This window comes from Megalobrama amblycephala, linkage group LG6 (assembly GCF_018812025.1).
Source record: "Megalobrama amblycephala isolate DHTTF-2021 linkage group LG6, ASM1881202v1, whole genome shotgun sequence".
Taxonomy (NCBI): Eukaryota; Metazoa; Chordata; class Actinopteri; order Cypriniformes; family Xenocyprididae; genus Megalobrama; species Megalobrama amblycephala.
In genome coordinates this window covers 25903544-25925498 of record NC_063049.1, presented here as the reverse complement: position 1 = coordinate 25925498, position 21955 = coordinate 25903544, and the positions used below count along the sequence as shown (strand labels likewise).

General features: G+C 38.5%; 1 protein-coding gene across 2 annotated transcripts in view; it reads left to right on the top strand.

Annotated features, from left to right (window-relative positions):
• The window catches only part of dnah7 (dynein, axonemal, heavy chain 7), a 78106-nt gene that overhangs the window by 3121 nt on the left and 53030 nt on the right, over positions 1-21955 (top strand). For both annotated transcript variants that reach the window (XM_048193567.1, XM_048193568.1), the window contains 20 exons: positions 802-921; positions 1412-1595; positions 1801-1980; positions 2444-2716; positions 2814-2941; positions 3011-3089; positions 3196-3420; positions 4071-4217; positions 4667-4987; positions 5243-5610; positions 7556-7742; positions 10180-10373; positions 14834-15032; positions 15522-15662; positions 17661-17873; positions 18007-18116; positions 18954-19122; positions 20204-20306; positions 20571-20698; positions 21435-21647. In XM_048193567.1, coding sequence (XP_048049524.1) covers positions 802-921; positions 1412-1595; positions 1801-1980; positions 2444-2716; positions 2814-2941; positions 3011-3089; positions 3196-3420; positions 4071-4217; positions 4667-4987; positions 5243-5610; positions 7556-7742; positions 10180-10373; positions 14834-15032; positions 15522-15662; positions 17661-17873; positions 18007-18116; positions 18954-19122; positions 20204-20306; positions 20571-20698; positions 21435-21647 — 3682 coding nt within the window. The remainder of the gene's footprint in view (positions 1-801; positions 922-1411; positions 1596-1800; positions 1981-2443; positions 2717-2813; positions 2942-3010; positions 3090-3195; positions 3421-4070; positions 4218-4666; positions 4988-5242; positions 5611-7555; positions 7743-10179; positions 10374-14833; positions 15033-15521; positions 15663-17660; positions 17874-18006; positions 18117-18953; positions 19123-20203; positions 20307-20570; positions 20699-21434; positions 21648-21955) is intronic.

Below are 21955 nucleotides of genomic sequence, written 5' to 3'. Positions count from 1 at the left end.
GATTTCATCAAAATGTCTTAAGGGTGAGTAATTAATGACAGAATTTTCATTTTTGGGTAAACTAACCCTTTAAAGTAGTGAAAGTATACATTCAATACTTTAAAGGTGCAGTTTGTAAATTTTAGCGGCTTGTACCGGTGAGGTTGCGAACTGCAACCAACGGCATCTCACCCCTCCCTTTCAAAGCAAAATAGAGAAGCTATGGTGGCCGTCTGGCCGACACAAGTCAAAGATGTCATCTTCTGAGACAGCAGAGAGTACGTTAGCCAGTCAAGCAATGAGGTTTCTTCTTACTTCTAACAAAGAACGGTCTCTGATTCTAATAAACCAGACGACTACTTCTACTGCTACTTCTGTCTGCATATTCAACATAGTGATGATGCAATCTGCCTCTAAAAACACGAACGATTTAGAAGAAGAACAACATAGTGATGAAACACGCTCTGTAGAGTGTTTGTCTATTTAGGGCTGCTAGAGAAACATGCCAGCGCAAAATGACGACTTGACATGGAGGGGGGACCCGTGGTGTATGTAGATATAAATGGCTCATTCTAAGGTAATAAAAACATAACGGTTTATTATGTAAGGTCTTTATACACCACTGAAAACATAGTTATGTATATTTGCATTTCTGTCAATAGATCCTCTGAAATTTTACACATTGCACCTTAAGGCACACATTGTTTTCACAAGGGCCATGGTTGATGTCACAGAGATGTTACTCTCAGTTCCATTATTGTGGTTGCCTCTGTTCTCCCCTCCTTTTCCATAATGTCCACATTGTCTTGTTCCCTTCTGCAGGAAGTTGCGCCTTATTGATGTGGAGGTCTTCCACAATGAGCAGGAGTCTGTGGAGTTGTCCACCTTTCAGCATTTAGTCAACAAACACATTGAAAATGCCATAGGCATTCTTCTCAAAAAGTAAGCACTCTTTTCTGTTTTTGTATGCTTGTAAATTCATCATTGACCACATTAGAGTTGTCAAAAGTACCAACTTCGGTACTGAAATTTTAAAAATGTGATCAATGCACGGGAGCATTTGAAAGCACACGTAAGTGTTTGAATTTTTTTAGCATTTTGAAAGCAGGAGCGGGAGCGTTTGAAAGCAGGCATCTGTCTGCGGACTGTTTCAAACACTACCGTGTGCATATGTGTAAGCCTTCGATGAAGAGCGTCATTGATGACTATTTACAATGTTTTTGAAGCGTTGATAATTGAAGCCAATCACAGACATATCCGATGAGCCATGAACACAATGAAATTTTCGAAGTCGGTACTTTGACAACTCTAGATTCCATTAATCCAAGCTATCTCTTGAGTTTTTATGGAAGAGGACAATAACTTGACAGTCATCTTAAGCTCAGCGGACTGTACCATGCAAAAACAATTCAACTGTGATTGTTTCTAACAGGTGGATACCAGAAGTGCAGCAAATCTATTATCTTGGTAATAAGCGCAAACAGATCCCTAGTAACACTAGTGTTGCTCAACTACAGTCTTTCTACAACTGTGTGGCCACGCTCATGAACTCCCAGCTCCAAAGCCTGGCACTGGAGTCCATTCAGGACTACACACACCTCATCGCCCAGGACCCTGTAAGATCTCCTGTACCACTGCATCTGAAACTCTGAACCCTTTTTACTTTGAGAAAATTGAATTATTATATCACTGTATAACCTTTTTTGCTTCAGTGCATCTTTTATGATTTATTTTTTGACTAACAATCCCTATAAATCTTCATGGCCAATGAAGTAACATGTTATTTGTTTTTTTTTTTGTTTTTTTATTCCCCCATTGAAGCATTCAGTGCGAGCCTATGAGCATCCAGGGTTTGTCTTAAGGCTGGTCCTGTACAAAAATACTATCAAATTTGAACCTGATTTCAAAGACTTTGAAGTCACCCTGCTAAACATCTATGACATGATGCTGAAATCCTTAAGTTTGATCCCCCGAGTGGAGACGAAGCTGTACCCAGAATGGGTAAACATATGTTTTTTTAATTTTATGTTACATCTTGCTTGTGGTGTGTGGTTCAATAGCTGAAATATTTAAGGGATCATATCATGAGGAATCAAATTTCCCTTGATCTTTTGAGATGAAAGAGTTTATTAGTTGAAAACACTATGTTTCAGATTTCAAAATGTCCTCCCCAGTAAAAACAGACCATTCGCAAAAAACTTTTTCTTTCTGAAACACAACTCGGTTAACTTAGTTAACAGCAAATTCTGAATGTTTTTGGTTAAAAAAAATGTATATATTATAGTTGGTCTTCAGGGAAAGAGAGAAAAATCACACCTTTAACATTGTACAAAGATTACCTCTAGTAAATTTATCAGCTGCTATACACAAACACAAATGTAATTCCTTTAAAAAGCAGTCTTTACTCTGATTATTGGCATTAATATTTCATGTATTTACACACTTTATACTCTGCTAATTCTAGCCCGGCCCAGAATCACAACGTATTCTGAAGCCTGTCATCCTGCCAGAGATCCTGAAGGACCAGCAGGAGAAGGTCAAACGGGTAATTCGTGCAGAAAGCGCAGAACCTTTGAAGCATGTCCGTCTCTATGATAAGTATGCTCCGCTGGTGTCCCAGCAAGCTGAGGAGGATGTTAGCCAGTTCCTGCAAGAGCAGCACTCCTTCCAGGAGCTGATGATGGAGGTGACCCGCTACCGGCAACTGGCTGATGAAATCCAATATAGCACCCTAAAGGTTGATCTTTATTTACATTAATTGTACTTGTTCACATTCTACTAGATTTTACCCACAGAATTATGATTGACTGAGAATATTCATCTCTGATGTTTAGGTGGTGCGATTGGGCATGTTTGAAGTGCACTCTCATGATCTGGTCCGTGCCCTCGTAAAGCGAGCCGAGGGTCTCCTGGATAAACTGATCACCCATATGTTGCAGGGTCATCAAGAGTTCAATAACAAGTGAGTCACTGCCGAATTTCTGAATTTTATTTCAGTAACCTGTTAGTAATCTGTGTCACTAATCTCTAGATTGTGCGAGGAATATGATACAATATCAAATAAAGCCCTTAGACATCCATCAAACACACAGGAGCTCATGGAACTTAAGGTAATACTGACAAGCTCTATCTTGGAACCATTTTTGTTTAGTTACGGTTGACAAAAAAACAAAGACCTTTCATTATGTTATTTCCTGTTTGTCATTTATGCTGTAGACATATGTGGAGAAGATAGAGGCCGAGGAGATGCCTCAGTTGGAAATAAAGCTCCAGGAGTCCAATAGCAGGTTGTGTTTCTTGGTGGATTATGTCACATTCTCGCTCACAGACATCCAGCTGAACAGCAAGACCTTCCAGCGTCATGCACAAATGCCTTCCGTCTTTGATCAGCACCGCCAGATTATCAAAGAGAAAACCGCCCAGTTCCAGGATGGCCTCAAGGTACTAGAGATGCCACACTCTGGCCAATCAGCATAGACAATTCTAAAACCAATTGGTCAAACCAAACATGGAAGCATACAGACAATGTCAACATGGCAACAGACACAACAAACCTTCACATTATGCAACACTTTGTACATTAAATTGTATAGTGGATATAAAAACAACAATTTATTGAAGACAATAAGGAATCTTCTAGCATAAGCATCAAGCTTTTATTCTGTACTTAGCAACAACAAAAACACAAGAGCTCTAAAAAATCCAAATTTATAAGATACAAACTCATAAAATCGCCAATAACACTTAATTCAGGGCAGTCGTGGCCTAATGGTTAGAGAGTCAGACCGGTAACCCGAAGGTTGTGGGTTTGATTATCAGTACTAGCAGGAAATGACTGAGGTGCCCTTGAGCAAGGCATCCAACCCCCAATCGTTCCCTGGGTGCCACGGCAAAATGGCTGCCCACTGCTCTGTGTGTGTGTGTCTACCACTCCCAATGTGTGTGCATTAACTTGGATGGGTTAAATGCAGAGGACAAATTCCGAGTATGGGTTACCATACACTTTCACTTTTCAAATATGATGAAAAACTTTGATGTTAACTCTGATACTGCTACACTAATGCATGTAATATTGTGTTTTTCAATCATAGTTGAGGTGTGAGAGGGTTTTGGAGGATCTTGAGAGCTATGAACAACAAGTGGAGGAGTTTATGACCTTTGGGGACCTCTCTGAGCTCAGCAAGTATTTGAAAAAAGCTCAGGCTCTCAATTCCAAACTGGACTTGGTTATGGAAAAGGTACAACAATATGTTTGGTTAAAAATGTTTGGATGTCTTACTGCTTCATTAACCATTTTTTTAACACTTGTATTGCATAAAAAATGCCGGATGGAAACACTAAGATGTGAATACAATTTCAAAAATGCACTTTAAAAAACCCTCATAGCTCACTTGAGGCAGACACATTTTTTAATACATTTTTTATAAACTGTGATGCAAACTCATTTACTGAATACATTTCTAGATGTACATCAAAAGATGAAGTCATTCCAAGATAAAAAGAAAACCTGATGTTCTTGTCTTTCTGAAATGCTCGAGCCGAAGCCTGTTCACACTAGTGCAGACAAAATGGATGTTTAGTACATTTGTCAATTGGATTTGTTGAAAAGTTTTAGAGTACCCCTGATAATGGCTGCTCTTATCATTGTACCTGCACAATCAAACTCGTACACTCTCTTATCCATCAGATCAGAGGCTTCAACCAGGAAGAGGAGGCCTTTGGCTGGCCTGTCTCTCAGTATCCACAACGCAAGACTATTCAAGACCGTCTGCTCCCTTATCTGCGACTGTATGAAATGGCGGCTGAGTTTCAGAGCCAGCACCATCAATGGGTGACCGGCCCACTTGCAGCCGTCAACCCGGACAAAGTGGACGCTGATGTGGGTAACTACATCCGTTCCTTGTACAAGCTTGAGAAAAGCTTCCAGGATTCACCCAAAGCTCTTCAAATCGCTAGCTCTGTGAAAGCAGAAGTGGAAGCCTTTAAGGAGCACATTCCACTAGTGCAGGTGCCGTACAAAGATATGATTATTTTTATTTGAGTCACTTTTTTGATGGTGTGTCTGTATTTAAATAGGGTAAAATGTGTTAAATAGAACTTATTGTACCTCATTCTTGGTAGCTCAACACATCATAAATTAGCGAAAATATTTAATAAATGAATATGCAAGGGGCTGAAATCTGCTACGCTTTCTGGGGAATTCTGAGGGTGCAGATTTTGTGCCGGCCTACTCATTAATTATGCGGATGATTTGTTTCGGCAGGTGCTTTGCAACCCTGGTCTCCGTGAACGCCACTGGGAGGCCATGTCTTCAGTTGTCGGCTTCCCCCTCAAGCCCTCAGAGGAGGATGCCTGTGTGGCCCAGTTTCTTCCCCTGCATTTGGAGGCTCACCTCCCTGCCTTTGAAACCATCAGCGAAGGGGCCAGTAAGGAATACGGCCTTGAAAAAGCCATGGAGCGTATGGCCAGTGAATGGGCAGGGATGGAGTTCACCCTCCTGCCCTATCGTGAAACAGGAACCTCCATTCTATCCTCATTGGATGAGATCCAAATGCTGCTAGATGACCATATTGTCAAGACCCAGACCATGAGGGGCTCACCATTCATCAAGCCATTTGAGGCCGAGATACGGTGAGAGTTGGGAATAGTTTTAAACATCTCCAGTGTCACATTTTAGTCAGTACAAACAATAGTGCCTCATAAGTGTTTATTCTACAAACATGCAATACTTATACACACATGGTATTGCAGCTGCTATATTTGCTTCCTCTCAGGGGCATTTCTGGAGTTTGATCACTAGACTGATAGACAGATAGATTGATTGATTGATTCATTCATTCATTCTATAACAAACAGTAGTTTTTTACAGATTAATTTTCTGTATAGTGCATAAAAAAATGCTAAATTTGCCTATGTAATTTTTTTAGGTATAAAAGATTACATCCTGTTTTCAGCCTTATCTACTGTAATCTACCTAATCAGACAATGATTTAACAGAAAACTTTTCTGGGGTGCAACTTTTTAATTACATTCATCCATGCTTCCTCTAAATTTGCATGTGAAACAAGCAATTTTTTCCCACCATCATCGAAACGTTCTAAGCAATGTAAGTAATGTTGACATTATCATTTCCGTTACAATCTATATGCACTAAATTGCTGGTTAAATACACTATATTGCCAAAAGTATTGGGACACCCCTCCAAAAAATCATTGAATTCAGGTGTTCCAGTCACTTATGTGGCCAGAAGTGGCAGGCTGCTTCTACAAACATTTGTGAAAGAATGGGTTGCTCTCAGGAGCCCAGTGAATTCAAGTGTTGAATTCAAGCGTTATACTGTAGGTTGCCACCTGTGCAATAAGTCCATTCATGAAATTTCCTCACTACTAAATATTCCACTCTTTCAGTCAACTGTTAGTGGTATCATAACAAAGTGGAAGCAATTGGGAACAACAGCAACTCAGCCACGAAGTGATAGGCCACGTAAAATCACAGAGCGTGGTCAGCGCATGCTGAGGCACACAGTGCGCAGAAGTCGCTCAAGAACAGTGCGTAGAGAGCTTCATGGAATGGGTTTCCATGGCCGAGCAGCTGCATCCAAGCCTTACATCACCAAGTGCAATGCAAAGCGTCGGATGCAGTGGTGTAAAGCACGCCGCCACTAGATTCTAGAGCAGTGGAGACGTGTTCTCTGGAGTGACAAATCACACTTCTCTGTCTGGCAATCCGATGTACGAGTCTGGGTTTGGTGGTTGCCAGGAGAACGGTACTTGTCTGACTGCATTGTGCCAAGTGTAAAGTTTGGTGGAGGGGGGATTATGGTATGGGGTTGTTTTTCAGGGGTTGAGCTTGGCCCCTTAGTTCCAGTGAAAGGAACTCTTAATGCTTCACCATACCAAGACATTTTGGACAATTTTATGCTCCCAACTTTGTGGGAACAGTTTGGGGATGGTCCCTTCCTGTTCCAACATGACTGCGCACCAGTGCACAAAGCAAGGTCCATAAAGACATGGATGAGCGAGTTTGGTGTGGAGGAACTTGACTGGCCTGCACAGAGTCCTGACCTCAACCCTACAGAACACCTTTGGGATGAATTAGAGCGGAGACTGTGAGCCAGGCCTTCTCACCAACATCACTGCCTGACCTCACAAATGTGCTTCTAGAAGAATGGTCAAAAATCCCATAAACACACACTCCTAAATCTTGTGGAAAGCCTTCCCAGAAGAATTGAAGCTGTTATAGCTGCAAAGGGTGGACCAACTCCATATTAAACCCTACGGATTAAGAATGGGATGTCATTAAAGTTCATGTGCACGTAAAGCAGCCATTCCAAAACTTTTGGCAATATAGTGTAGCTTTAGTGACTCAAGATTGGTCACATACTTTGTAATCCTGATTTAGCAGCACCAAAATGCAAAAAGAGACCCTAACCATGTCAGTGAGGACAGATTTGTACAGAATGACACAGTTCAGCAATGATAACCCTTCAGCCTGATGGTGGAAAAGCGCTAGTTTTTAGCTATTCGTCTAGCATATATACATTGAATATGAACGAGTCTGTATGCATGTATCTCAGGGACTGGGAGGGTAAGCTGCTTTTGCTGCAGGAAATTATGGACGAGTGGTTGAAGGTTCAGGGCACGTGGCTCTACCTTGAGCCGATCTTCAGTTCCCCAGACATCATGGCCCAGATGCCCGAGGAGGGGCGTCGCTTTACTGCTGTGGACAAAACCTGGAGGGACACTATGAAACAAGTCAGCTTGGTGAGTCAGAAAGCCCCACATAAGCAGCAAAATATAAACATGAATTTGGGTTTGTTTAAATCTAGAGTTGAGAATAACTCTTTGGGAAACTTTCTGACATATAATTTGTGTAAAACTATAGTGTGCTCATGACAAATGAGACAGCTTTCAGACACACGCCCAAACATAGTCACTCATTTCAGTCTCAGTGCTATGAGAGACATCAATATCTGTTGTCCTCTAAATGGAAAAAGTCACCTGGCTGTACCATCAAATAGGAATTATGGATTTTGTCTGGAGGGACTCAAATCTGGGAGTCTGCAGAAAACAAGGTCGTCGAACAGCATGAGACATGTTGCTTTCCTCCAAAAGGTTTGAGAAAATGTGTGTCCATAGGTTTTTAAAAAAAAACCTCAGCACCTTTTAAGGGAGTTAAAATACACTTTAGAGACTTTTTGCTGACAGTTGAAAGACATTGTGAAATAGAGACTCACTTTAGTCATATTATAAGCTTGGTCATATAGAATTTCTTAAAACATGAATCTAAAGCAATTCTGTGAAATAGCATGTTTTTGACAGCTGATGATAATATGAACTGCAATATCAGAATGTCCACTAGGTGTCTCTCTTCATCTATGGGATCCACAGAGCTGTTCCTCGCCTCCAGATTTTATTTACTCTTTTCTAATGTGTTTCTAACTTTCCCCATTTGACAGAAACAGAGATAAACATTCTGTAATTGAATTCAAAATTCTGGGCTTCTTTAAGGATGTTTTCCTTTTGAATAATTCCTACCACTACTCCACGATTTCCACATTAGGCTACAAGGCATAAATGGCTCTTCTCGGAAAAGCAAACATATATTATTTCAGCTGGAAGGCAGGTGCTCTTGCCTGTTGCTGCTTTACCAGATTGCTGGTTTCATGAACAGCAGTACATAAAGAAAGACATGCTTATAATATCAGTGGGGGGTTTGGAAGAAACATCAGCGTAGTAGATGCAGATCTGAGCCCAGTTTTTATTTTGCATAAAACACAAGTAGGGACGTTTGAAGCTGTTCTGAAACCCGAGGAATAATGCTACTGTAAATGAAAGGGAATGCATTCATGAAGAAAACGCGATCAGTAACTGTGAATATCTGGATTTGTTGAACAGCCCACCTGCATGTTTCTGCACCCTGTGAAAGGAAGCGGATGATTTTCAGCATCCCTTCATTCAGGCGCATTCTGGTAGCAGTCACCCTTTTACTCTAATGTAATTCAGTGTGATGGAGGGGGAGAATAATTAAAAGAGTAATTGGCATAAAACATCCCCTCTCTCTTTCATTAGAGTCATGCAATGGTGTTTTTTCATGTTTTAAAAGGGTTATTTGGTGTGGGCTTTGGTTATTAACAACCCCTCATTACTTCCTCTCAGTCCCTGTCAGAAAACTCAGGCTTTTTTGTCATCCAAAAGTGATCGTTGAACTTCAATCTCTTCGTGAACGTGAAGTCTAGTCACCGTAGGTAATAGAAAATCAATAGCAATCCGAAAAGGGGAAAAAGCAATTATTATCTCTTTACAGGTGAGCAGCATCTGTGAGGGGTGGAAAGGGAGGGGTATCCAATTGTTTCCTCTCTCTCTAATGAAGGACGTGGCCTTCATACAACCTTTGTAGGAGCGTTTGAAAATCAGACAGCGAAAGATGGGATGAGTTTTCCTAGTGGGAGACACCTTTTATAAATGAACTCTTTTGTGAGAGCAAGGAAAAATGGCTATGAATATCATCTTTTCATCACTGGATTTGTCTGAACTTTGAGGGCAGAGAATTAAAAGGACTGTGATGGTATTTCATTACCCATGATTTTCATTCTTGTTGAGTTTCTCTAGTGCAGCTGAACTTGAAAACATCTCACACCCGGTCCAGAGTCTTCCTTTAGACGTCGGTCTAATATGTCCAGCTATGGTCAAATATGCACTTTACTGATCTACTAAATTATTAGTGGTGCTTGCTATAGAAGCTTTTTCTCATACATATGGTATGGGATTTGAACAAACCCTGATTTATAAAACTTCAGCGTGTGGCTTGCACTGGCTGACATGAATAATACCATGGGGCTTGTTGAGGAGAGGTGTTGAGAATTGTTGAATCCCATAGATTTACAGTGCATTGAAGGAAGAACCCAAGCCATATCTAAGGACCAGGCTTGGGGCTGTAAGCAACCACCCAGAACACCCTAGCAACCACTTAGAACACCTAATAACTGCATAACAATGACTTGGAAATCACCTACAACCAAGCATCACAGCAACACGTTTTATAAGCAGCACTCATATTTTCTGATGACGATGTAAAAATCTAGTTACCCCATATCATTTATTTAAATTTTATAAGACATGGCTAAATAGATTGCAGACTGTTTCTAAATATGTCTCTTTGTGATATTCATTCTGTGCATTACATGTGTTTCTCTCTTAGGACAAGCATGTCCTGGCAGTGGTGGCTATTGAAAAGATGTTAGACAAGATGAAAAGCAGTAACGAGTTGCTGGAACTCATTCTGAAGGGTCTAAATGAATACCTGGAGAAGAAGAGACTCTATTTCCCCCGCTTTTTCTTCTTGTCCAATGATGAGCTGCTGGAGATCCTCTCTGAGACTAAAGATCCAACCAGGTACAGAGGAACTTTTGAATGTATTCAGTAGTGACAGTCTGATAGATCTGCTGATATTTGGCAATACCTGTATCTTTCCAAATTTTACTTATAGCTTTGTCAGTGGGTAATGGATTTGTGTGTGTGTGTGTGTGTGTGTGTTTGTTTGTAAATTTTGAGTGAATGTTGTATAAATTACTTTTTCTTTTCATTTTAGCAACACTGGGGCATATCATTTGCTATCACTGAATTTGTTATATACACACTACTGTTCAAAAGTTTGGGTTTGGTAAGATTTTTTTAATGTTTTTGAAAGAAGTCTCTGATGCTCTCCAGAGCTGCATTTATTTGAACAAAAATACAGTAAAAAAAGTAAAATCATGATAAATGTTTTTCAGGATTCTGCTGTTTTTCAGCATTTGTTTGAAATATATATGTTCAATATACTGTAAATGTTCAATTTATATTTATATCTTACATAAATGTGTTTGCTCTAATTTTTTAGAGGAAAAAAAAATAATTTCTTTAAAAAAAATATCTTACTGACCCCAAAATTTTGAATGAAAGTGTATACATTGGCATTATAAATGTCACCGCTGAAAATGCTTTCTAAATATTAGTATACACTGATGAGCAAAAACATTATGACCACCTGCCTAATATGCTGTTGGTCCTCTGCGTGCTGCCAAAACAGCACCGACCCGCCAAGGCATAGACTCTACAAGACCCCTTAAGGTGTCCTGTGGTATCTGGCACCAAGACATTAGCAGCAGATCCTTAAAGCTCTGTAGGTTGTGAGGTGGAGCCGCTGTGGATTGAACTTGTTGTACCAGCACATACCACAGATGCTCCACTGGATTGAGATCTGGGGAATTTGAAGGCCAGGGCAACACCTTGAACACTTCATCATGTTCCTCAAACCATTCCTGAACAATGCGTGCAGTGTGGCAGGGTGCATTATTTTGCTGAAAGAGGCCAGTTCCACCAGAGAACACCATTGTCGTGAAGGGATGGACCTGGTCTGCAGTGATGTTGAGGTTGGTAGCACATGTCAAATTTACGTCCGCGTGAATGGCCGGACCGAGGGTTTCCCAGCAGAACGTGGCCGTCCATGTGATGTAAAAAGAAAATGGGACTCATCGGACCAGGCAACCTTCTTTCACTGCTCCAAGGTCCAGTTCTGACACTGACATGCCCATTGTACAGTGGGGATCGAAAGTTTGGGAACCCCTTTCAGAATCTGTGAAAATGTGAACATTTTTAACAAAATAAGAGGGATCATACAAAATGCATGTTATTTTTTGTTTAGTACTGTCCTGAGTAAGATATTTTACATAAAAGATGTTTACATATAGTCCACAAGACAAAAAAATAGCTGAATTTATAAAAATAACCCCATTCAAAAGTTTAGGAACCCTTGGATCTTAATACTGTGTGTGGTTACCTGGATGATCCATGACTGTTTTTTTTTTGTTTTGTGATGATTGTTCATGAGTTTCTTGTTTGTTCTGAGCAGTTAAACTGAGCTCTGTTCTTCAGAAAAATCCTCCAGGTCCTGCAGATTCTTCAGTTTTCAAGGATTTTTTGCATATTTGAACCCTTTCCAACAATGACTGTATGATTTTGAGATTCATCTTTTCACACTGAGGACAACTGAGGGACTCAAACTCAACTATTAAAAAAGGTTCAAACATTCACTGATGCTCCAGAAGGAAATACAACACATTAAGAGCCGGGGGGTGAAAACTTTTTGAATTTGAAGATCAAGGTAAATTGTACTTAATTTTTCTTCTGGCAAACATGCAAGTATCTTCTGTTGCTTCCGAAGGGCAGTACTAAATGAAAAAAAATTATATTTCAACAAAATAAGAAAAACGTGGACATCTTCATCCTGTTCAAAAGTTTTCACCCCCCAGATCTTATTGTGTTTCCTTCTGAAGCATCAGTGAACGTTTAAACCTTTTTTTAACAGTTGTGTTTGAGTCCCTCAGTTTTCCTCAGCGTGAAAAGATGAAACTCAAAATCATACAGTAACTGCTGGAAAGGGTTCAAATATGCAAAAGATGCTGGAAAACTGAAGAATTTGCAGGACCTGGAGGATTTTTCTGAAGAACAGAGCTCAGTTTAACTGCTCAGGACAAACAAGAGACTCATGAACAACCATCACAAAACAAACAAACAGTCGTGGATCATCCAGGTAGCCACATACAGTATTAAGATCCAAGGGTTCTCAAACTTTTGAACGGGGTTATTTTTATAAATTCAGCTATTTTTTTGTCTTGTGGACTATATGTAAACATCTTTTATGTAAAATATCTTACTCTGGACAGTACTAAACAAAAAATAACATGCATTTTGTATAATTCCTCTTATTTTGTTAAAACTTTTCACATTTTTACAGATTCTGAAAGGGGTTCCCAAACTTTCGATCCCCACTGTAGGTGTTTTCGACAGTGCACAGGGGTCCCCATACACAGCAGACTGTGATGCACTGTGTTTTGTGACACATTCCTCACATAACCATCATTAAAATTTTGTGTGACTTGTGCCACTGAATACCTACGATTGGCTCGGACTAGACAGGATAGCCTTCATTGCCCTCGTGCATCAGTGAGCCTTGGGCTCCCAACACTGTCGCCGGCTTGTCACTCCTCGGACCACTGTTGGTAAATTCTCACCACTGCTGACTGGGAGCAACCCACAAGCCTTGCTGTTTTAGAGATACTATGACCCAGTCGCCTTGACATAACAATTTGGCCCTTGTCAGAATCGCTCAGATTGTTATTCCTGCCCATTTCTCCTGCATTCAACACACTGATTACGAGAACTGTTTGTTTGGTTACCATCTAATCTACCCAGACCTTAAATTGTGGCCTTGTTAGGAGATGATGAACGATATTATCTTCACCTGTGACTGGTCATGTTTTGGCTTGTCACTGACCATCGAAAAACCCATATTGGCAACCACTGTTGATCATTCTGTTGGATCCGCTGTTGAGTCATATCCACTGGTTCAGTTATAGCTGTTCCTGGAGCTTATTGAAGTGTCAGAATTTCTGTGGGTTTGCACTTTTAGTGTGGTGAGTTGCAGTAATTTACAAATCTCAAGTAAATCTCAAAGGAAAAGAGTCTTAAAGAAAACATTTCTGAAAACCATATGATTTATAGGCTTGAGGAATATTGTTTGTCAGCAGTTAAGGTGATCTGATTTTGAAGGCTTCTGTTTTCGATATACTTGCTATTTGGAATCTGCTGTGTTGATAAATTGCTTTATAATAAGGTCAGGCTGGGTGACTGCATGTCAGAAGGAATTATGGTAGATCAGTCAGTACTATATCAGTTATAACAGATAATGCAAGATAATGCAAGGTTTGGACAATTTTTTTAAGTGCATTGCTGTTATGCTTTCTTTTTCTGAATTTTCATGAAGAATAAAAGGGAGTGAAACTGTATCGCCACATCACATGCTCTGAAGTGCAGTTTAAACGTGGTCTTTTTTGAGTGTTTAGTATACGCAAGAATGTAGGCTAGATGTAATTTACTGTAACATGAAATAAGAAACACAACATTCACTCTGCAGAGCTTTAATCTCAAGCCTGTGATATTTATGAGTATATCTTATGTTCTCACATAGCCTACTTTGGCATGTCTCTCAGGGCACATTCAAATAATGTTACACCACCTACCTAACCACTGCTGCCTACATGAACATTTAGCATGTGAGGCCTCAAAAGAAACAGGGAAGGACAAATGAAAAGCAATTTAACTTCACCTCAGCCCTAGAAAACCAAATTTGAACCCCTTAAAACCCAGTATTTACTAAGGGAATTTAATTATAGTGCTTTTTCTTCTCCCTGTGACTCTCTGGCCTACTTTCTCTGCTGTGGCTCCCCTGTGCAGGCCCTTAACGTATAAGCAAATCTTGTTATATTTCACCCCAGGTATTTTTTAATGATGAATGCTGATGCCTTAAATGCAAGTTTAAATTGTGCTTTTGGTTTCACAAAACTAGGAATGTTGGACTTAGCTCGCCTTGTTTTTCTGCTCTTCTGAGAGTTCTGACCACCTCTGTATTTCTTTCTTTCTCTTTATCTCACACTTCCTGTGTCATTCTCACTCATCCTTCATGTCTCCCCCATTTCTTTTGCATTTGAGAGTTCTGAGATTCTAACTTTACAGAAGAATAAAATCTGAATTTGCAGCAGCTGTTTTGCAGAGGTGTGGGTCACAAACTACCAGAAGGTGGAAGTGATAATAAATGAAGATAAAAGTTAATAGAGTCACTGACTCGAGGTGGTTTGGCATAAAAGTCGTCCATGCTATCGTCTACACATTTGAGTATTGCTTTTTCTCTGAAAGAGAGATATCTCGGTGTTGCTAAAACATAATCATGGTGTAATTGGTTTTGCATGTCAACTCAAATGAAATATCAGACTTGTGTTGAAAAGAGGCATCAGTTCACCACCACCTTTATGTTTCAGGGTGCAGCCTCACCTGAAGAAGTGTTTTGAAGGTATTGCTAGTGTGGTGTTCACTGACGTTTTGGACATCACTCATATGAGGAGCAGCGAAGGAGAGGTGGTAGAGCTACTGGATATCATCTCTACATCTAAAGCTCGTGGGCAGGTGGAAAAATGGCTCCTGGAGCTGGAGAGTGGCATGCTCCACTCTATACACAAGGTACAGAAGTGTATGAACTTTCTTTGAGTCATTGGATTTCTACATAACAGAAATGGAAACTATGTAATTGGATTCGATTTAGTTTAGCCTGGCTTGTACTTTAATTGGTTCTGTTGACAAATCCTTCACATGGGTAATTGCTTATGGCTGTACAATGACAGTTTTTGGTTTTTGTTTTTTGAGAGAGAGAGAGAGAGAGAGAGAGAGAGAGAGAGAGAGTTATTAATACAATGATTTACAGAGCCTCTAAAAAGCATTCACCCACTTTGGACATTTTCATATTTTTTGTAAGCACTTTGAACTTGAAGAATTAGGGCTATATATTTAACTGATTGTTTTGCTACTTATGAACACAAAATCTTTATAACATTATACAAGACATTATGGATTCCTAAGGGGTGAATGAATTTCATATCAGCACTATATATCTGTGTCATTCTAAGAAATGTAAAATAATGCAAACTGTCCCTCTTGGGTCCTGGCTGTCAGGTGATTGGAGAAGCATTTGAAGCATATCCGAAAGACCTAAGGATCAACTGGGTCAGGGCCTGGCCGGGTCAGACAGTGCTCTGTGTGTCACAGGTTTACTGGACAAAGGACATTCATGAAGCCATTGCAAAGGGACCAGAGGTACGTTATACATACAGTAGCAATATAATCTGGAATTCTTCATTCTGTGATGACGCGTTTCTACAGTGATAAACACTGCATCATATTTTCATAAAAAAATGAATATACATTAAAGGGGTGATGAACTGCATTGTTTTATTGTTTTAGAGGTTTCCTATGGTGCACTTATACTGTTAGTATGATTTTTACATCAAAATTGTCATAATTTAGAAATAAAAAGCAATTTTTATTATATACCTTGATTTTAGCACTCTGATTTGAACGCTCTGTTTGAAGGGGCGTGTCTGCTATTGAGACTTCAGTGTAAACGTCACTGCTGTGATTGGTTAACATCTTTGCATATTAAATAGATAAGTATTACATGTTTAACTCTCTCGAAAACTTTTAGCACATTTTTACTATTACAGCTCTCAAGGTTAACTAATCATGTAAAGTGTTGATTATATTTAGATCTATGGCATTATATTTAGATATTGGCATGAAAGGTTGCAGTGATGAGCACATAGCCGATCACAGACATGTTGAGCACATGAATGCAGCAATCTCGTCAATTTCTGCACGCTAATGAATGCTTTCATAACTAACAGTGCAAACAAACTGTAAATAAGAAATGCGTTGATTCTTTTTGGTTTTGGTGCGAGTCCAGAACTCAGTCACTGATAAACTCGCGCTGTTTAAATGACAGCTCCAGCGATTGCAAAGGGAGTGTTCTTTGATTGCTTTCTATTTATAAAATAACAGATTATTTTCATCCTACTAAGAGAAACAATGTGACGTTGACCGTTAAGTCATCACTGGTTTGATTTACTGGAACATCTGACAGTACATGAATCATTACAAATCAGAAATCACAGGTCACAGATCAGGCATGAGAATGAACACAGTTACATGTTGTTGCATTACTGTCGAGTCCATATCGTAAATGTCTGTTTGCAAAGCCTGCTCCAAAATTGCGACTGATTTACCAAAGAATCCACAGTGAAATGTATCACATAAAAAAATAAATAATGCTCAATTGAGACATTCACATTGTTAAAAATAAATAACATAACCACATTCCTAGCATTAGGATCCTTTAGAAGGTGTTATTTTTAGTCCAGTGAGTGATCCTGTGCTCTTCTCTCTTCCTCATCTCACTAACGCCAGTGGGCGGGGCCAAAGTTGCAATGTTGAAGTAGGAGTTGATTTTCTTCTGAAGAGGCGGTCGTTCACCTATCTTTTACGTCATAAATAGGCACAATCTAGGACGAGTCATTTGATGGGCTTGGTAACATTAAAAGCTGTTTTTGGACTGACAAAGTTTTCAGTTCTGAAACTTACAAGATTCTTATAGTATGATGACCTCTTATATGTCAAAAGCTCAAGGAAAATTTGAATTCTCAGTTTATGACCCCTTTAATAATGCTATACTTTGTATTATACTACCTTGGCAGTAAATTACAAAAAAATGAATTAACATTCTGCAAGGGTGAGGGAGTGACGTCAAATTTGACATATTTCACTCTTCTGACTGCTGTAATCAGTCGCTCTATATTTTTTCCTCTTTTTTTCTTTTGCTATTGAAGCAAACGGGAACACAAAAATTATATTTGCTGTCATCTCCCATTCACCACTATAGAAGTTTACCCAACTATGATGATTTCCCCTTATCAGAGCCCTGGAAATGTTAAAAACGGTTCTCTGGTTATTCATGGCATTCTACTCAATATATGTGCATAGTTACCTGCTTAACTGTAAAACTAATTCCCAGACTGTTGTCCACATAGCCGTGCTGTTTTTATGTTTTTTTTCTCATATAATAAAATAATTAAACTCAAATCAGAATTTAATTTGTTTATTTATTTACATATTTGCCAATTAGCCATATAATAAGCAAGATAATGTGTAGTCATTATCTGCCTCATTTTCAGTTGGGTTTATTTTGAAATAATGGCTGTCTTACTGTACATTATTCCTTACATAATATCTTATTATCTGACTGGGTTATTTCTGAATCAGGCTCTTCAGGCCTATCTGGAGCAGAACAATACTCAGATAGATGACATTGTGTCTCTGGTGCGTGGCAAGCTGTCCAAACAGAACCGAGTCACACTTGGAGCGCTGGTGGTGCTTGATGTTCACGCCCGGGATGTGTTGGCTTCTTTGGTACAGAAGGGTGTGGATGATGAGACCAACTTTGAGTGGCTCAGCCAGCTGCGCTACTATTGGATTGTAAGTCAGTTTGATTGTCTGTAAATGTGATTGAAAAATATTGTGAACTTATTTGTGTATAGTTTGTCCAGATATTGTTTTGGACACCAGATGATCTTGATTTGAACTCTTTGATATGAACCTGTCTCTGAAGGAAAACCAGCTCCAGACAAAGATGATCAATGCAGGCTTGGCATATGGCTATGAGTATCTTGGAAACACACCGCGGCTGGTCATCACCCCTCTTACTGATCGCTGCTATAGGTCAGAATGCTTTCCATTATATAAAATGCACAAAGGCAAGAAATTTCAGTGTCTATGCACCCAGAGAATGCTCTACAAACAATCATTTACTAATTGAATTATAATATTACCGTCATGCTGTATTTTTATATTTTTTATATTTTATCCATCATTGTTTTCTTTTTTTCTAAATGTTATATAGATATAGTCTATTTTTATTGGAGTACTTTAAAACTTATAATTGCTATCTTCATCCTTTAGTGCAATGTTTCTTATTTAGGAAAATGCAAAAGAGATATATAATATACATATTTTTTATGAAATGTATACAGCAAGGATGCCTTAAACTGATCAATTATGACAGTAAAAAATGTCATATAAATGCTGTTTTTGTACTTTCTATTCATCAAAGAATCACAAGCAACACAACAGTGTTCAACAATGATAATAATAAGAAATGCTTCTTGAGCACCAAATCAGCATATTAGAATGATTTCTAAAGGACATTGTGACCCTGAAGACTGGAGTAATGATGCTGAAAATTCAGTTTTGCCATCACAGGAATAAATTACATATAAATTAAAAATGAAAACAGTTCTTTTAAATTACATTATAATACAATTTCACAATATTACTGTTTTTACTGTACTCCTGAACAAATAAATGCAGCCTTAGTGAGCAAAAAAAAAAAACTATACAGACCCCAAACTTTTGAACATTAGTTTAGTTTATAACATTGTTATTTTTTTATCTTTCAAAATGACTGAAAATATTTTGAACCCTCTGTTTATGTTATTAAATTCAGTAAATTATTTAATTCAGTTAACACAACCTCTAGCTGCATCTTTTCTTTACCAGAACTCTATTTGGAGCTTTACATTTACATCTTGGTGGAGCCCCAGAGGGTCCCGCAGGTACCGGCAAGACCGAAACCACCAAAGATCTGGCTAAAGCTATAGCAAAGCAGTGTGTCGTCTTCAACTGTTCTGATGGCCTGGATTACATTGCACTGGGCAAATTCTTTAAGGTAAGTTTTACAAAGTTATGATGCACGAATAGGTATTTTACAAGTTTTTACAAGTTATATAAGTTTCATTTATTCAGCTCACAGCAAAAGAGCTATATTTAAAAAAAAAAAACATAATAATATAATAGTATTTGGTATTGGCTTACTGGAAATGAAATGTTAAAAAATTCAAAGTTAAACATCACACAAGAGGTCAAGCTCTGTGTGTCTTTAGAAAAACTCTTCTCAAACAGAACAGCACTGACATGACTGTCACTAGTTACAATAGCAACAGATTTAGAACTCCAGAATTGTTCTGGTGAAAAAAAAAACTCTTGCAGAAATTGGTTATGAGATTTGTATTATCTCATCTTGTCTTGGGTTGTCTTATAGATCACTAACCCCACAAAATATTACTAATTAAACTGAGTCTAATTATTTTGTAAATCCAGATTTAGACATTACTCTGGGGAAATACAGTGGAGTCCAAAAGTCAAAGACCACAATGATCTAAGAATTATTTTTTTTTTATTATTTACACCTGGAAATAAAGTGAAAGCTGTTTTATTTAAAATAAAATGTAGAATGAAGAAAATATTTTCTAATTCATTATGGGAATGAGTTGGAGAACATGATCATCAAACTTCTAGAGTTTATGTCCTTTTGGGTTCTGTTGCCGTTAAAGCAAAAGAGGAACATAACAAATACAAAGACATTTTAAAATGAATATTAATTTCCAGTTAAACCTTTCAAAATATAATTAAAAAGTTTATATTGTGAATGTTAGATAATAGTAAAATTATTATTATAGAATTATTTTCTCTAGTTGCCTTTACTTTTAGACCCCACTATATCTAATAATAAATACAGGCATGTCAGTTTTCCATTTAGTTTGGTATGTTAGCAAAGATTGCAGTGCTTTTGCAGTACAGCTTCAGTACTATCAGGGAACCACAGCTGTATCTTAATCAGAGAGCATAGAATTGCAAAGGGCTTGCGTTTTAATGTCATCCTGCTCACCCTTTGTCAGTTATCTGGCAGCAAAGGTGTTTTCAGACTACATTTGCTGCAAGTTATGGTAAAGATTCTTGGTCTCTTCCAGGGCTTGTTGTCGTCCGGTGCCTGGGCCTGCTTTGACGAGTTCAACCGTATTGATCTGGAAGTGCTTTCAGTGGTGGCTCAGCAAATTCTAACCATCCAGAGAGGTGTGTGTTTGTGTGCACATTCTGAATTAGAATGTTCACTGCGATGTTAGTGGATTCAATCAATGGCGCTTCAGAATTTTTTTTTCTCCAAACCTCCTATATGCTATCAATCTTAATAGATGTCTACATCTGAATTTGATGTGTTGAGTCCAGTCAAATCAAGCATTAGGATGCTTACATTGCATAAATCTATCAATATAATGAGATTTCTGGGTTTGGATGCAGGCATAGATCTTTTTTTTTTTTTTTTTTTTTTTTTGGCAGGTATTTCTGCACACGCTGAGATGCTGCTGTTTGAAGGGACAGAGTTGAAACTGAACCCTACCTGTGCTGTCTTTATCACCATGAACCCTGGCTATGCTGGACGTTCTGAACTACCTGACAACCTGAAGGCATGTAGAGAACCATGTCCACACCAAGATGTGCAGAGCATTTGGCATATGCTCACTTTTTAAGTGTGTCATACTTCAATCACATGCCTTATATTCATTTTTTCCTAAAAAAAAAAAGCTTCACTGAAATTACTAAAAACTTTGTTAATGTTAAAGCTGCTGTCTGTAACTTTTTTGTGTTCAAGATTTACAAAAATTACATAATGAGTGAGTACATCATGAATCCATTTTCCAAACTGTGTTATTGTCTTATACTGAATCACTATGGTGCACCTATAATAATCAGACTATTTTAGATTGGTTTGGGTCACCACAGCTGCGGAGTAGCCCAGTACCTGCGTGACTCGTCATAGACATAAACAGAGAGAAGTAGCTCCCGCTGCAATTTTCTTCCGCAAGACGCATGCAGTTCTGTTTATTAACCGCTAGAGCGCCAAAAGTTATTGACTGCAGCTTTAACATAAGTTAGCGAGTAATAACAACAGGTATTTAATATGCAAATTTACCTGAAAACTATGTAATGTAGAGTGTTATGGAATATCCATTGATTATTATTTTTATTATTTATTTTTATTTATTATTATTATTATTATATGAATTGTGTATTGGTAATGTTTCTGTAATGTTTCTTTATTTCTTGCTGCCACTGTTCACTGTTTCCATTCTGTTTTATTGGAGTAGATAGTTGATATTGCTTGTTCTATAATTGTGAATGTTGTGTAATTTTCTGCTGCAGGCTCTGTTCCGGACAGTAGCTATGATGGTGCCAGACTATGCTCTGATAGCTGAGATTGTGCTGTACTCCTGTGGGTTTGTCAGAGCACGACCGCTCTCAGTGAAGATTGTAGCTACGTATAGACTGTGCTCTGAGCAGCTCTCTTCCCAGCACCATTATGATTACGGCATGAGGGCTGTCAAATCTGTTCTGACTGCTGCAGGGAACCTGAAGGTAGGACCTGTATCTGCAAAAAAGCCCCACATGTTGCATTTTTGTCACACTATGATTTGCAGTGACACATATGAGTATATTTTATTTTCGATTTTGGTTTTATATTTAATTTTATTATTTGGCCTTATATTCTTAAATATTTATTACAAAAGCTAAAATATATTGATTTAGCAATTTGATTTAAAGTTACGAGAACTACTCTGTCTAAAAACATTCTATGGTGTTTACCATTGCATTTCAAATCATGGCCTTTTATTTGCGACATCCGTGGCCTGAATCTATAATGATGTGATTTGAAGAATCAGTTT